The sequence below is a fragment of the Rhamphochromis longiceps genome, linkage group LG19 (genome assembly GCF_057381845.1).
Source record: "Rhamphochromis longiceps isolate RC_006_pf linkage group LG19, R_longiceps_female_GT1.1, whole genome shotgun sequence".
NCBI lineage: Eukaryota > Metazoa > Chordata > Actinopteri > Cichliformes > Cichlidae > Rhamphochromis > Rhamphochromis longiceps.
Window position 1 is genome coordinate 26,294,411 of NC_140575.1, and position 16,701 is coordinate 26,311,111.

Below are 16,701 nucleotides of genomic sequence, written 5' to 3' on the forward strand. Positions count from 1 at the left end.
CACCTTAATAAACTAAACGTATAGTTCTGTTTACCTTGTAGTAAGGAGACAACTTCATGGCGGACACACTGTTGATATGTTCTTTGACCTTGTTGAAGAGGTCATCCCAACCTCTAATCAGACGGCACTTGTTCTGGTAGTTCACCAGGTCGAGCTCGTAGGAGTTCCACACTTCACGGATCTGAAAACCAAAAGAAGCATAAGTACAATTATAGCATAACAAACCACAGAGCTATTTCTAATGATGTAGGCTATAACTGCCCATCTCTTGCAAATCTTCTTTACCTGTTTCAGGAACTCCTCCAAAGCCATTTCTCCCTGGGCTACCAGAAGAACATCCTTCACCACCATCTCATTCTTCTGCAAATCCACATCCCAAATCTGTCCAAGAGTCAGCTCTGACAGGACCCAGTTCACATGCAAGCGCTTCATCAGCTGCTTCCAGTGGCGGTCCTTCAGAGCCTCTGATTTAAGCTCAATCACCAACATGTTGACCTGGAGTGAAAAGGAAACCACAGGAAATGTAAAATGTAAATTTGTCGTGTAAGTTAGAACTTTTGATTAGTTTGAGTGAAACTAGTTTACTGACCTTCAAGTAACCTTTAAGCATCCTCTGTACGTACTCGTATGAAGCATACTGCCTCAGCCTTGCTTGGAAGTTCTTCAGCTGGTTCAGAAGTGCATCAAGACTCTGACGGAGCTACATGTACAAATAAATCAACTAATGTTATATTCTGTGAAGAATTTAAGGATCATACAGAACGGCACAGGGATTTAATCTAAATGTTTGCTCTGCTTTTGGTACCTTGCGTGGTTGTACAGAAACCCATGGCTGCTCTTTCATTTGGTCAATCTGCTCCCAGATCTTCGACAGTTCAGACCACACCTCTTTCAGGTCATGCAGCTCCTCCAGCGCCACCTACAGGTCACCACAAAGACAGAAATGGTTCAAAATGTTCAGTTAATGGTTTAATTTTTAGTTTATGGATAATGAAATGCAGCCAGAAAACATAATGAATGAATTTTACATTTATCATTTTGTAATTTAACCATTTATGTAAATGTGCGCTGGCATTACCTGCACTCTCTCCTCACTGCCACTGAGCAGACCAGTATCAGTAAGCTCCAGGGCCTCTTTGGCACGGGCACACTTCTCCCTTTCAACCTTCAGACGACCAAAGTTGCCTTCATAGATGGTCAGAGACTGAAGGGCCTCTTCAGGACGCAGGTTACCCTAAGGGAACAGATCAGACATTTAAAAAAAAAAAAAAAAAAAAATGTAAGTCAAATTTATCTGCCATTTCTAAGGCATCATGAAGTTATGCATCTAAAAATATTAACTACATCTAGCATTAAATGTGCTATAAATAGAAAACTAAATTTATTAAGATAAATATTTCTTACAGCAACTGGTTTGGTCTTCTCCCAGTCATTAAGCAAGTCAGTGGTGCGGTTTTCCACAGCTTTGTCCTCTTGGACAATCTTCATCTGCAGGTTGGCCACCTGCTGCTGGATAGCGGTGTCCTTGCGCTTCATTATGTCACTGAACGCACCCCATTCGCCTTCAATGTTGTCAATGTAGAGCCAAGAAGGAGGGAACTGAAATCTCTGCTTCTCCAGCAAACGCTGTCCGTTACGGAATAACTACGGGTAAAAAGGAGGGAGATTGTGATTAGAAAATGATTTTAATTTAACCGATTTTAAAAACAAAAAACATAGTTTGGAGTACTTACATCCACATTTTTCTCAAACTGTTTGATCTTTCGCTTCAGAGTCTGGACATATGTTATGAAGTTGACAGCATCTGAAGTACTAGCCGTGTCCACAGAATGTTGTTCGAGATCTTGACGGGACTGATGAGGAACAGCAAAGCATGAGTCATCTGTCCTGAATAACTATTACCCTGTGTGAAAGTGATCCATCCAACTATGTTGGTAAAACCATACGTTACCTTGGAGATCTGAGCGTGGAAGTCCTGCATGTTCTGTCCCAGCATCTGACCAAACTTGCTGAGAACCTCCTTGTGCCAGGAGTCATACTTCAAGTTCACCTTAGACTGGACCTGTTATCAGATAGAAATATGAAAATTTAATGTATAGCCAACACATGGGGGTTCTGGATTGTCAAAAATACAACTGCACGAAACAAATAAGGGAAATTTTAATGTGGAAATGTATTTCTCCTCCTCCTACTTAAACACAACACTGCGAACCATCAGTCATTACTACCTTGCCATAGTCGATGACCACTGGTCCAAACTCTTTTCGAGTCTCAGCATTGTCAAAGGTTCCCCTAGCTTTGCGGATCTGGACCAGCAGGGCTTGCCACTTTGTGAGGTCTTCACCAAGACGGTTGTAAATGTTTTCAGCTTGCATGTCCCACAAGCACTGGTACTGCAGCCAAACCTGAACAGCAGTAACAAAAATAAAGCATATAAACAGTGAAATAACCACAAATGTATATCCTGTATGTCTGAAGAGTCATAAAAGCTAAAGACAAACAATAAAAAAAATAAATAATCAATAGCTATCAATTTGTAAGGTAATGTTTTATTTTAAAATAGGTGCCCCTTACCTTAACATACTGCTCCACCTCATTGACGATGTCTTCCACAGCATTGTAGGCCTCCTCTAAGGCCGCAGGTCCATCAGGCATCCTTGTGAGGGCATTACGGTAGAACTTTTCCTCCTCTGAAAGCTCGTAGTGAACACCCACCTAACAAGGAGGGACAGAGTGGCTTAAATAAAAACAGTACAAAGTACAATAGGCCAAACCATCAAATATCATTCCTGCCTGAGTAAAATAAAGACATTTTGTCTAAAAAGTGGTTTTACACTACATGATTACCTACACCAGATATTCACCAGTGCAAACAACAACTGTTTTAAGATGGCTACCTGGTATCTCTGACTCTGGATCCTGGGCAGAGAAAGTATAACCATCTTCCAAGCAAACATCTCCTGGTAGAGCTTGTAGCGACAGTCTTCAATTGGTGGGTTCAAGTAGATCACCTGGTTAGTGATCCTCAGCTCATGGACCACATTCTAAGAATAAAGAAATAATAATAAAACAGCAAGCTGTGCTTAGATGTTCATGGTTTTCCAAGATGTTAAAAGAAGTGTATCAACATTTGAAAAGCGTGACAAAGCAACACAGTACCACTTCACAACTCTCACCTTGATTTTGGGCTCCCCTCCTGGTTTGTGGCTGACTTGTGGAGCCTCTGTGTCCATGTCCACATCAGCTTTGTCTTCTACCTGGCCACGGAGGACCTGAGTCCAAGCCTTAAGACCAGCCTGAAGACGCACTCCCAGGATACGCTCAATCTAAAAGAACATCCATTTTAATAACATAGCAACAAGCACCCTATAAAACAAAACAAAGGTTCAACTATACACCAAAACATTCCAAGTATTTCTATTACTTTATATTCGTTACAGAACAATATGTAACTTTCAGTACAGACCTCAATGTCAAGCTTGTTGACCCAGATGGGCAAATTGGAATAAGAATGGAGGTTAAGGTCATCCACAGCTTTCTGCACACGGTTCAGGATGTCGGAGAAGGTCTTGTGGTCAAACATGCAGGTCTCCAGAGAACGAACCTCCAAGTCAATCTTCTCTTCAATCAGTAAGAGGTCGTCCACCTGAAAAACAATAAGACAAAATTGTTTGATACAACTTGTCATTTAAAAGTTAAATGACAGTTTGGAGTCTGTGTTCGTGCATATCTGTAACATCTATTTCACACAGACCTTCTCCTGGAAGTTGAAGACCGTCTCAGCTAGTCTCTGAACATAGGGATCCAGCTTGTAAGACTCCCAGACGAGAGTAATGCCCTCAGTTATGAGAACCTGAACCTCTTTCTTAAGTCCAGCAACCAGCAGGGAGATGGAGGACCGCTCCTCTACTTTCTCACAAGTACGCTCGTAGGTGCGAACGCTCTCGATCAATGAGATGGCAAATGGGTACAGCTGATTAGCTTGGTGGGCCTTGTTGACAATGGCCAAAGGAACACGGAAACTCAGCCACTTGAGGTTGCGGACCTCTTTGGAGAGGGTGATGATCTCAGGAAGAAAGTTGACTTTAAGCTTAAGCATGTTTCCTCCCCTTCCACGGGCCCGGGTACTTTCAATGGTGAAGATCCGACCAGACACACCAAGGTTACGCTGCTGAACCTGATTTAGAAAAGAAAGGGATAACAAATATTTTGAATTTGCAATTAGCCCAAAACAAAGGAAGCAATATGTAAGAATTACAATCTAATATTCTTCCAAATGTCTGAATCGGTGTTGAATAAAATACCTTCCGGGCCCAGTCATCAAATATCTCTTGAGTGTTGAGTTTAGCCCGGAAACTATCTCCATCCTGCTTCAGCTTCAGCCCTTCCACATGGTTCTCCCAGCCTTTTCCCAGAACATCTTCAACCCTCTTCATGTACGCAGTCAGCTGACGGTCTATCTGCTTGGCCCAGATGATGGAGCCAGACACCGGAGGCAGGTCCCGGACATGACTCATCTTACAGGCCTGGCTCTGAGGATACTGCACTTTGAACTTGTCGTGCAGCGATTCGATGTCATCTTTCACACGCTGGATGAGCTGTGTCTGATACTCCCGGATGGCACCACGGATGTGGGGGCGCACGAAGAGAGCATTGAAGCGGGAGAAGATGCGGAACATCTCATTGGCATTCTTGGCAGTACCCAGCTGATCACGCAGGCGGGCCGTGATACGGGTCTCCACGCGGTCAATGCGCTCATCATAACGTTTCATGGCGGCTTCCCAGGCCTCCGTGCCCTCCTTGGACACATCCAGGCCATCAACCTCTTTCACATTCTCATATGCCAGGTTGACCTCCTCAATAGCATTGGCATCAGCAGCATCAAAGAGAACTCCAGCCACCTTCATATCTTGAGGTTCAACTGTCTCTCCAGGGGCATGCTGAGGCACTGCAGATACCTTAAAAAAAACAAAAAAACAACAACAACAGAAGAATAACATTAAATCTCTTAGTCAAGATGTGATTTAAAAAAAAAAAAAAAAACACTATTTAAAGGTTTACCTGAGGCCTCAGCACACGGACGATGACAGCCCTCAGCTGCTCATGCTGCCTTCTGAAACGCCTCATGTGGTCCAGTCGGGACTGAAGTTTCCTATGAGCAGGGCTCAAACGCCACACCATCTTCAGGTTCTCCTCTCTCTTCCTCTTCACGATGTCCCTAAGAAGCACCTGCAGTTTCTCATACTCATCCTCCCAAGTCTGGAACACCTCGAAGCAAGCCACCATCACCTGCACAGAGAAGCGTAAGGGCATTCAGGAAAATGTATAATACTGTGAGTGGCCAAGGTGTGTGTGTTTGTGTGTAATTGTGGGTGTTATTTTATGCTGGAGACAAAAAAAAAAACCACACCAACCTTTTCAAATTCCTCATAGGCTACATGCATGAGCTTCCTGGTACCCAACACCTTGAGCAGCTGGGAGCTCAGGTCCCTGGAGATGGCCTCTACTAGGCGTAGTGCTCTCTGGATGGGATACTTTGTGTTCCTGATCTTTTTCAGGTGAGTAAATATGGCCATTAGAGCCTGGCGGATCTTATCAAGCTCTGAGGCAGAAAGCAGGTCATTAAGAGGGAAGTCTTTCATCAGAGGATTGTAGTCATTGACCGTTTCCACTGCCTGTTTCAAACCTGCAGGAAGAAGTAGAGGAGAAGTGAACATTTACTCGCGCTTTTCTAAATGCAAACATGTGTTGAGCCAGCCAAGTAAAAACAGCAAAGTTATAACTTACCAGTGTCTGTATCAAAACTGACAGTAGCATGGAAACGTTTCCCGTGTTTCAGGATGTCCAGAGTGAGAAGAACCTCTGGGCTCTCTCTCTTCTCTTGGATCCTGTTAAGGGCTCTCTCCAGATTCAGCCAGAAACTAATTTCCTGCAAGGCTGTGCCCGAGGCCGGGTCACGATCGAGCTTAGTCACCTAGAAGGGCGCGAGCAATGATGATAGCAACCATAAATCAAGGGTTTTTTTATTAGAGAGGTTTTTTTTTTTTCCAAAGACTGGTTTTGCTTTGTTATATACTTCCATCATGGACTTTTAAATTGGGACAAATATATAGAAATTCCTCTTACCTTTTGGATCTCCCTGATCCAGCGGTTAACTCCAGATTGCAGCTGGTTCAGGAAAGTAGGATCTTCCACCTTGTCGCCAAAGTCAGTGACTTTGGGCTTCTCCCCACGCTCATAGCACTGCTTGGCGATATTTGTGATGATGGGGTGGATGAGCAGGCTGATTTCAGGAATCTCAATATTTTGCTGCAGGTGGAGAAGGCCCATCTCCAGCTCAGCAATCTTCTTCTCGACAGAGGGGGCCATTTTATCCCCATCTCTAGAAAGTTGTAACAGATAACAATGTTACAATGTTTTTTCCTTCCATTACATTTCCATCCATTACAATTCAATGCAAGTTCAGGATTTAGTTTATTTAAGGAAGGCTTTGCAAAGTAACATTACCTGTCGGCTTTCCCAGACTCACGAATGTAGGACTTGAAGAAAGGTGCGACAGCATTGCTGATGAAAGAGTGAAGCGTCTCGTAGGGAGAATCCTCGCTCAAAGTCAGCACTCGCACCTGGGTTGATATCGGTTTGTCTGCATCAATGACGCCTGTCCTCTTGATCAAAGCCAAGCTACAGAGTAAAGAAAAGGTGAATGTATTCATCCAGAATAGCCAGAATTTAAATAACTGAAGGATCATATGCAGTATTACTTTTTCCAGTGCATTATTTACCTGTTGGACTTGATCCCATAGTGGATGTCAATGTTAACATTATAAGTGATGCACTCTTTCTCCTCCTCACTTTCATCTCCGACCTCCTCTGTGAGGAAACAAATACATATATTAATTAACTAAACAGATGACCCATCATTGAATGTGTGCATCAGGTTCTTCATACTAGGTGTAAAACAAGGTCAAAGTAGCACATTAATACCTTGTCTATGTCAATATGAGGACACCAAAGTGCAAATAGTCTTGCTTTATTACATTTCCATTTGCCTCATGTACAATAAGGTAGGGCATGTGACTGCTTTTATTTTTAAATTATTTCAAACTATTTAAAGACATGCATGATTGACTCCTTAAGGCCAGTGAAGTTGCAATGCAGCTAAAAAAGAATTAAACTATTTGGACTCTAGATAGATGTGCACAATGAGAAATGCTGCAGCAGATGATGGTGCAGCTATTCATGTCCACACCCTCCCTTACAAGTGATGAGTGGGCTGCATTGCAGTATCAGTATTATTAATGCAAAACCGCGAATAGGCCGGGGAAGTGACTCTTTGGGCTAGGAATCCAAAACCTCCAGGCTAAGACTGGTCATGTGTGGTATCAAAGGATCAAGATTCAGCACAGATATAGTAGGAAAGCAGCTCAGAAGCTGAGGATTAATTTGCCTGGGGAAACTGAAGATAATGTGTTTATTGACACAAGCTGGTTCACATGATAAAATGACTTACAGCTATGACAAAGGAGCCATTCTCTTTGAATTCCTATAATTATGCTTCATGTTTTTATTATGACTGTGTATCTGTCTCGTTATTTGTGCACCAGGCCTCAACGTGATATGCATATATAATAGCTTTATATAAATGCAGAAGGAACACAAAAATAACGGAGTTACGTCAACATACAGCTCCATTTTTTTATTGTTGTGATTGATTGTTTTATCGTCCCCACCCAGTGCGGCGCAGTTATCTTAGTAAGTAGATGGACAGCTTTAGCGACATCTGTTAATATCGTTGTAAAAGCAGCAGTTAACGATGAGTTTCCAAACTATTTGGCAGGTGGTTAACAAGAAAAGCTAATTTGCAAAGACGCCGACTTTATTCTAAAGTAACTGGGTGAACAAACAGTGTTGCTATTAAAATCATATTTGTGAGCTAGTCGAGTTCTCTGACGTACCTTTCAGAGCGCTTCTCTCGACCAGGATGGTGTGAATCTGGGGATCGGCCAGGAATTTTCTCATCTGCTCCACGGAGCTTTTCTCTTCTAGGGCGGTTTCCAGCGAGGCCGGGGCCTCTCCGCCATCTTCCAAAAGCAGCGGTACCAGCTTCCGAATGTGCTTCTGCAGCACCGAGGTATCAGCCACCGTCTGAACGGCCGACACCTCCATAGTGCCGGAGTTTTCCTCCGTCCCCCCGCCGTCGGACATCCTTCTAAGAGCGTCAACGACGACTAGGTGTTGTGTGAAAGTGAACAAAGAAAAAAGGATGACGGTAACAAGCTGACTGCAGCTTCTACCAGCGGGTCATAGGTTGACTGACTGCCGCTGTCAAAACGTCGCAACTGACGCAATCTGTTTTATATGCGCAAAGGATTATGGTATTTGTCGTTCCTTAAATGGGGAGTTCACCGAGCTGTGGTCGTCAAAGACTACAATACCCATAATGCAGTTGAATTAATCAGTTTTTTTTCTGTCCTTTTGTTAGTACCATGTGCGACAAATAGGGGGAGAAAGGGAGTTGTCTCGAATGATGCAGCTGAAATAGCTTTTAAAATACAAACTTTGATTTGTGCTATTGTTAATTCAATAATAATGTAATTTTAAAAAATCAAAGGCATGTTGAGGCCCATGTTCTATTGGGGACTACGAGTACCAAAATAAATTTGATAAATAGATAATTAATGAATTAAATGTACCATTAATAAATTATAATTGAAAAAAATGAATAAATGAATTTATGGAATGTTTTAAAGAAATTAATTGACATTAATTCATTATTTACTCATTTAGTTGATTAACTATTTCCTATTTTAATTATTAAATGACACACTTTAATATTCATTTAATTCAAATCAAATCAAATCACTTTTATTGTCACATCACATGTGCAGGTACATTGGTACAGCACATGTGAGTGAAATTCTTGTGTGCGAGCTTCACAAGCAACAGAGTTGTGCAAAATACAATAATGTAAACAAGCAAAATACAAGAATGGCTACATCTGAAACTAATAAATATATGTACAATACATAATAGTATATGCATTTCTGGATGTGTATACTAAATATCTTTCTACGTGTGTGTGTGTGTGTGTGTGTGTGTGTGTGTGTGTGTGTGTGTGTGTGTGTGTGTGTGTGTGTGTGTGTGTACACATATTTTACAAATTAAATAGAGTAAACAATAAATAAAATATATAAAATAAAATATACAGAGTGAGACATGTGCAAAACAGTGGCGTTACTGTACAGTATGGAGTGCATAATGTTAAAGTTCCAGTAGTGAAGCTGAGGTGTCTATGAAGTGTTCAGCAGTCTGATGGCCTGATGGAAAAAGCTGTCTCTCAGTCTGCTGGTACGGGACCGGATGCTGCAGAACCTCCTTCCTGATGGAAGTAGTCTGAACAGTTTATGGCTGGGGTGACTGGAGTCCTTGATGATCCTCCCCGCTTTCCTCAGGCACCGCTTCCTGTAGATGTCTTGGAGGGAGGGAAGCTCACCTCCAATTATCCGTTCAGAGCACCACACTACTCGCTGGAGAGCTTTGCAGTTGTAGGCGGTGCTGTTGCCATACCAGGTGGTGATGCATCCAGTGAGGATGCTCTCAATGGCACAGTGATAGAAGGTCCTGAGGATGCGGGGGCTCATGCCGAATCTTTTCAGTCTCCTGAGAAAGAAGAGGCCCTGCTGCGCCTTCTTCACTGTTTTGTTTGTGTGTACTGACCACGTAAGATCCTCAGCCAGATGTACACCAAGGAACCGGAAGCTGCTCACTCTCTCCACAGCAGCGCCGTTGATGGTGATGGGGGTGTGTACTTCTCTGCACCTCCGGAAGTCCACTATCAACTCCTTTGTCTTTGCGACGTTGAGGGTGAGATGGTTGTCTTGACACCAGTGGGTCAGGGCGCTGACCTCCTCCCTGTAAGCTGTCTCATCACTGTTGGTGATAAGACCCACCACTGTAGTGTCGTCCGCAAACTTCACAATGATGTTGGAGTTGTTAGTGGCCGTGCAGTCGTAGGTGTAGAGTGAGTACAGGAGAGGGCTCAGTACACACCCCTGTGGAGCACCAGTGTTCAGTGTGATGGGGGATGAGGTGATGCTGCCCAGTCTGACCACTTGGCGTCTGTCAGACAGGAAGCTAAGGATCCAGCTGCAGAGGGAGCTGCTCAGTCCTAGATCCTGCAGTTTCCTGTCCAGCTTCGAGGGAACGATGGTATTGAATGCTGAGCTGTAATCTACAAACAGCATTCTCACATACTAATTATGCATTTATTTAATTCCCTTTGGCACTCTGGGCCCTCCATAATGTGCAACCCTGTGACCTACTACATATTTATTATCAGTACGTGAAACGTGGAGAATTGTTTTGTGTTGAATTACTTGTGTTAAAGTCTTTACTCAAGAAAAAGTTATAATCCTTGTTAGGTAATACTTTAAAAAAAATTGGTTGCTTATATTTAATAATCTATATTACACCTATATAAAAAGTGAATACTCCCTTCTTCTTTTCAGGTTATTGTCGCTAGGGGTCGCCACAACTGGTCATCCTATTCTCCCTCTCACCCTATCCCTAATATCCTCCTTTGTTACACCAACTATCTGCATGTTGTCCTTCACTACATCCATGATTTGTCAATGTGGTCTTCCTCTTTTCCGCCTGCACGGCAGCTCCATGTTTAACATTCTTTGCCCAATATCTAAAATATACAATTGACTGAATTAATTGAAGGTTTTCAAAATAAAGTCATAGGACAACACGGGAAGGCCAAATAAAATTTGTTCCTTGAGATCATAACACAGACGAAAGAAAATATTAAACAGATCTATAAAAGGACTGATTAACTCTTAGGAAAAGAGAACTCAAAAGTGTACCCATAAATGGGACAATACAAAATGTTATAAATGTAAAAAAGTATATATAACCTCATATTAATTTGTTTTTAGAGCTTAGTGCTAGTCCTCCAGAAATGCAGTCCCAGATTGGTTTTAACTAGCACAAATATTTTGACTTTTAACCACACAGATGATGTGAAAATGAATCAGATTCTCTCAACACTATCAAACTCAAAAGCGAGAAAAGTATATTCCCTGGCACATGAAAGTTGTTGTGGTAATTCCATAAATAAGGTGACAGACAGGAAATCTGAATGCAATGAATCTTTCTTTCTTTCTCATTTCTGCATGTCATGCTGCTCACAGGTGAATAAGACTGACTTAAAGTTCATCAGATCACTTTACAAACACATTCTACTATTGAATTCAGATATGCATTTAGTACATCTGAATACAATACGAGATTTATCCAGCCTGTTCTGGGCAAATGAGTATAGCAACAAGGACCGCCATGTAGGTGTGCCTAAGTAATGCATCATTTTTTGCGCAGTCAGCTCTCTCCTAATAAGCAATTAATGACTGGAATATATTTCCCCAAAATTTGAAAACTTGTATAGATTTCTATCTTTAGTCATGATATATATTAAAAAAATGATTTTGAGGACTTCGTCTTGTGAGCATTCATTTCATTATGACTGCTTAATTTTTTATGTAATTCTGTATATATGTGATTAAAATTGTGTGTGTGTGTGTGTGTGTGTGTGTGTGTGTGTGTGTGTGTGTATGTGTGCCCCTGTTGATAGATTTTAACTTATATACTTTAACTGCAGATACAAGTTAGCTAAACTTTCTTTCCTTTTGTGTGTAGATTTGTATCTAAAGTTCTGTAAAATAATAACTAAAGCTTTAAAATAAATGTTATGGAGTACAAGGTACAGCATGTGCATTCAAAATGGAGCAGAAAAAGAAAGTAGCCTAGCATATTTTTAACTATATGAAAAGTGTGTTTGAGTAAAGTACTCTTTCCATCCCATTGTTAGACAGTAATAGTGGCATGGTGGGAATGGGGCCTCTGGACATGTGCTCTATCGGCACTCCATGGGATCACATTTAAATCAAGTGTCATGAGTGGGCCCCACCCCGGCAGGACAATGTGAGAAGTATCGCCCCAAAAAGTTTTCAGAAACTGCTGGAAGAACAGGACAAAGAGCCGGAACAAGTCCCTTCTACAGAGACCCCACCCACAAACCCACAGGACAAAAAAAAAAAAAAGATCACATCTCAATCTCCCTTTGCCTTTTCATCAAGAAGGCAGACCCACCAGCACATGATATTACACATTTGATAATAAAATAAAATGTCATGTACCAAATTGAGCTTTTTGAGTATGATTATATATGCAGAATAAGAAGTAGGACACAATCGTTCTGGTCATGTTTATTTAAATAAATACCAACATAAAGTAAAGCATGAGTTTCAAAGAGTAAACAGTTCAAACTGGAACAAGTTAAGAGAAAATATAATTAGGGGCTTAGCCTATACACCGCATCCCTGAGTAACAGCAACATTTGCAACTTCTATTACACACCCCACAGATTAAATAGCTTTTCAATGATTTATGGCTTTAATATTGTTACTGAGTTAAAGTGAGAATGCAGCTCAGTTTTTGATGACAAAAGCATGTTTTTAAGAGGTCTGCTGGCAATGACTATTTGTTGGCTAGACAAGTAAAGGATTAGTTTACAGATGTGCCGGTGGACAACTATATATACCAACATTTAAAAAAAATAAAATAAATTATGCTAGCTCACTAGTTGCATGGAATCAATACAGTAACATCAGCATCAAGTCCTTTGAAAGTTAAAAACAGACTTTGTCTGCACCTCCGGAGATAAATCTTCATACCCAGGATAAAATACGTAATTTGAGCATTTCACATGAGGACTAAACCGCACCTTGATCACCTCATCGAATGAAGGCCAAAAAGACGGAAAGGATAATTGAAAACGTTGATCGAGTCGATACATCCGCTGAAGTCCATGACAAGATGCTCATTCCTCATCGGGGAACTTGAATTTAGCATAGACGATGAGCATAACTACGGACATCACGACACACAGGGAACCAATCACGAGGTAGGCAATGCCGAGGAATTCATTGCTTCCACCCATCCAGGACACATTGCTGAACACAATCTTCTTCGCCCCATTAAAAGCCCGAACAGGATAGTCTGGGGCACAAGTGTTAAGGATATACACTGAGAATAGATACAAATGGATACCAGTTGTGGAAAACAATAACACTAAAGCAGAAAAGACATAAGTTATATCAAAAAGTACATTTTTCATTCCATAAAAATCTGTCTTGCTTGTATTGCAAACAAACAAATATATTTAAATGTTGTATTGAAAGTATTCAAACTTACAGCCCTGTTTTCTAAAGTGGGCGATATGGAGAACTTTACATAAGTCCTGCCTTGGCACAGGACAATCAAAAGCTATTTGCCTAGCTTGTTTACCTATGTCAGAAGATTTGCCTGTTTTTTTGGTCACCTTAAAGAACTCCTGAGTCATTGTGCTCAAGCCAGTGCTCTGGTGAACAGAGACACACCCAACCCGTTGAACAGGTTACGAATACACTGCTGTGGCTGTAACACGACACTGGAGCCTCGTAAATCTTTAAATCGTGGAATTTTTTATTTTTTAAACAGCAGGCTATTTTGTAAGTGTTAAATATCATTGGTTTCATATCATCATTTATACATGTGTATAAATACATATATTATAAATATGCATCATCCTTTAAATCATCGTATATTCTGTAATGAGTACAAGGATACTGTAGGTGATGTCAATCGTGTAGTTTCCAGCTGGGAGACCCTTTTGATAATCCCCGCTTGCATTGATTCGTCGATACAGCTTTCTGAAATTTGGCAGTGCTGCCCTCCTCATCCACACCAGGAAATCTTGATTCACAAACCCGTTGTTACTAAGATCTGATGCGTCCAACTCATAAGCAGGCTTGGCCCAATTTATGGGTTTCACAGTACCTGCAAGTCAAAGTAGGCCAACATTTACCAAAGTATGTTAAGTTCCTGGAATGTGCACTTTATTACCCTCTATTAAACACAACTTAAGATAAAATTAAACTAAAGGTACTACCATTGAAGGCATTCTTCAGAGGTGTAACGCTTGGATTTCTGTATTTGATGTTGTAGTCTGTCCACCACGCTATTCCTTTTCCATCCAAGGTCACGTTATTTGTTGTCCCATTGACGGTCCAAGTCAGCGTGAAAGTGTCTTTAAAAGAAAAAAAAAATTAACACTTCCTTTTATAGAAGATACTTTAATCTCCACAATTACTAGAGATCCCATACAAACCATTGAACATGCTGTTTGCTATTGATCCACATGGCACAATTGGTTTTTTGCTGCTGTCGTAGTTATAGGGGGAACAGGAACTACTGGGGCTCTTCAAGAGATACAGACATTTTTTTTAAATTCATGGTCTGTAAGATTTACATGAATTACAGAACTGTAAAAGTAAATTCAGCACAGCTTTAGAAACTGCATGTTTTTACACATCCAAGTCTGTGCATGTCTGTGAAATACTGTGTGTTCTTAACTCACTGTAAAGTAACTCAGGTCTCCATATAGCTGATTATCGTCTTTGGATGCCCCATATCTTCTGTAGTTTTGGAAGTAGTTTGACAATCCGTAATAAAAGAACACAGGGCCCTGGATTAAGGAAAACAAAACCCACATAAAAAAAAAAGCAATAACCAAAAAACCCCACTGAATTGAGAGGCAGGAGTACAGTTATGCTGGCATAAATTATATAAAATAAGGATCCATCCCAACCTGAAACAGAGTAGTGAGGGTGAAGTTCAGTGAGCACTTGCAGTTTGCTATAACTGACTGGGAGCAGCTAGAACATGGTGATCCGTTGCTATCCCCAGTGTAGTCCAACTGTGTGGGAAAGAACATCAAAGTATGAATTCTTACTTCTCAAAAACACCTATTTTTATTCTTGTAATCAAGTCTGTAAGCAGACAGCATGGTCAGTAACTGTTTATAAGAATGATCCCATATATCAATTTTAATGTTTAAAGACTGTTTAATAACAGGGGCGGATCTAAAGAAATTTTCTTAGGGTGGCATGAGGGTGGCAGAGAAATCAAATGGGGTTGCAAAATCAAAGCCTTTTTTTTTTTTCAAACACATATGCAGGTGATGACATATGGTTAAAATGATTCAAATGCAGTAAATATACATGCTTTTCATATAAATATTGTCTATAACTTAATTATTTTCTGTAGCCCACATAATTAAACATGTTAGTTTCACATAGAATCCACATAAAACACGTGAATTTTGATTCTATGTACTCTATAGCCAGTTTAATAAATAAATATATAGCACAATATGTATAAAATTCAGAAAGCTACACAACATGGAGCGGTGTTGTTCAAAATGTGCTCTGGCACAATCATAGGCATGGCTTTCTGCTGAAAACAAGAAAAAAGCCGGTCCTGCTATGAGCTGAACCATTTGTTAATGGTGTAGGGCAGCGGTCCCCAACCCCCGGGCCTCGGACCGGTACCGGTCCGTGAGTCGTTCGGTACCGGGCCGCGAGAGTTGAGGCTCGGGTGTGAAATGTATGGTTTTCAGGGTTTTTAATCGGTTTTCAGCGTTATTTTGTTATCGTTTTTATCGTTAACTCGGTTTTCCTGGGTCTTTTCACGTGTGTTATGAATAAATCTTCTTTTTTTCAGTACCGGTACTAGTTTTATTTTGTTGTATTTTTCCGTGACACCTTAAAGGCCGGTCCGTGAAAATATTGTCGGGCATAAACCGGTCCGTGGCGCAAAAAAGGTTGGGGACCGCTGGTGTAGGGGGCTAACACTATTCAATAAATTCAAAGTTAATGGTATCTTATTTTAATAAACAACACTGTCATGTGCAAAACTAGGGTGACACTTGGGGTGGCAAGAGATCATTTTAGGGTGGCACATGCCACCATTCTAGATCCGCCCCTGTTTAATAATTATAATTATTTTAAAAAGTTGTCATTTGATTGTTCATCCTAGGCATATGCTTTCAGTGTGGAGGTCATACCTCTAACACCTGGATGCTCCTGGAAGTGACAAGGAGAGCGACTCCAATGCCGATGAAGGCCAGCCCAATGAGGACAAATCCTGGGATTACAATTCCAGCAGAAAGTATAGGCTGCCATGCCGGAAGCCTTTGCTGGGTGAAGGCGGTGTTGTCTGGCCGGTTGGCTGACTCTGACTCTTGTTTCACCATTTTCTCGCTTCTGTTGGATTGAATCATTATAGGTTTACAAGTATGATCCAGTTTATAGCATTGCAAATGTGTCTATCACATCCACGGCAATGTATGAACCCCCTACTAAAAGTATACTAGCTCATTTGTTCACCAAAGATTTATACGGTGTGTTGACAACTGACGTCACAAAACACTGTAGCACAGCTCGACATAAAACACAGCGAAAACCTTTGTAATACTGTACACACGAAATCTAAAACCCCGACCCCAACGGTATACAGATTGTTAAAAGTACACCACTGAGTTTTCGCTCACTTTTAAATGGGTTTGTTCAGATACATAGTTTACCCCAAACAAAATGCTTTATCATTATATTCACGCCTAACACTTGGGTTTATATGTTTAGCCACTTACGTGCAATCAGCTCTAAAACGAAGACACAAAAGCCTCAAAAGCAGAACATCGATATGCTTCCCTGAGTCGTGAGCCCGACGGAGCGGAACACCTTTACCTGCTTACCCCGCCTACTCTGCCACACCTGCTCTTTTCTTTTCTAGGGATGACGTCAGTTGTTTGCAGGGTCG

General features: G+C 41.1%; 2 protein-coding genes across 2 annotated transcripts in view; both read right to left on the reverse strand.

Moving 5' to 3' along the window:
• dync1h1 (dynein, cytoplasmic 1, heavy chain 1) overlaps positions 1-8,333 on the reverse strand; it is a 26,315-nt gene extending 17,982 nt beyond the window's left edge. The window contains exons 1-22 of the mRNA XM_085392221.1: positions 7,956-8,333; positions 6,783-6,870; positions 6,508-6,681; positions 6,127-6,382; positions 5,788-5,974; positions 5,415-5,686; positions 5,062-5,289; positions 4,305-4,958; positions 3,755-4,177; positions 3,467-3,646; positions 3,177-3,326; positions 2,898-3,044; positions 2,575-2,715; positions 2,229-2,405; positions 1,952-2,062; positions 1,734-1,853; positions 1,405-1,644; positions 1,079-1,234; positions 806-919; positions 590-700; positions 286-495; positions 35-181 (exon numbers count right to left, since the gene is read on the reverse strand). Coding sequence (XP_085248347.1) covers positions 35-181; positions 286-495; positions 590-700; positions 806-919; positions 1,079-1,234; positions 1,405-1,644; positions 1,734-1,853; positions 1,952-2,062; positions 2,229-2,405; positions 2,575-2,715; positions 2,898-3,044; positions 3,177-3,326; positions 3,467-3,646; positions 3,755-4,177; positions 4,305-4,958; positions 5,062-5,289; positions 5,415-5,686; positions 5,788-5,974; positions 6,127-6,382; positions 6,508-6,681; positions 6,783-6,870; positions 7,956-8,205 — 4,536 coding nt within the window. The 5' untranslated portion in view covers positions 8,206-8,333. The remainder of the gene's footprint in view (positions 1-34; positions 182-285; positions 496-589; positions 701-805; positions 920-1,078; positions 1,235-1,404; positions 1,645-1,733; positions 1,854-1,951; positions 2,063-2,228; positions 2,406-2,574; positions 2,716-2,897; positions 3,045-3,176; positions 3,327-3,466; positions 3,647-3,754; positions 4,178-4,304; positions 4,959-5,061; positions 5,290-5,414; positions 5,687-5,787; positions 5,975-6,126; positions 6,383-6,507; positions 6,682-6,782; positions 6,871-7,955) is intronic.
• A 3,918-nt stretch (positions 8,334-12,251) lies between these two features.
• tmem30b (transmembrane protein 30B) lies at positions 12,252-16,684 on the reverse strand. The gene is made up of 8 exons (XM_085390825.1): positions 16,532-16,684; positions 15,947-16,145; positions 14,690-14,797; positions 14,459-14,566; positions 14,210-14,300; positions 13,991-14,128; positions 13,669-13,878; positions 12,252-13,059 (listed from the first exon to the last, which is right to left on the reverse strand). Exons 2-8 carry the CDS (start codon positions 16,133-16,135, stop codon positions 12,881-12,883), a joined length of 1,023 nt encoding a protein of 340 aa, XP_085246951.1. The 5' UTR covers positions 16,136-16,145; positions 16,532-16,684; the 3' UTR covers positions 12,252-12,880.
• Positions 16,685-16,701: the final 17 nt, after the last annotated feature.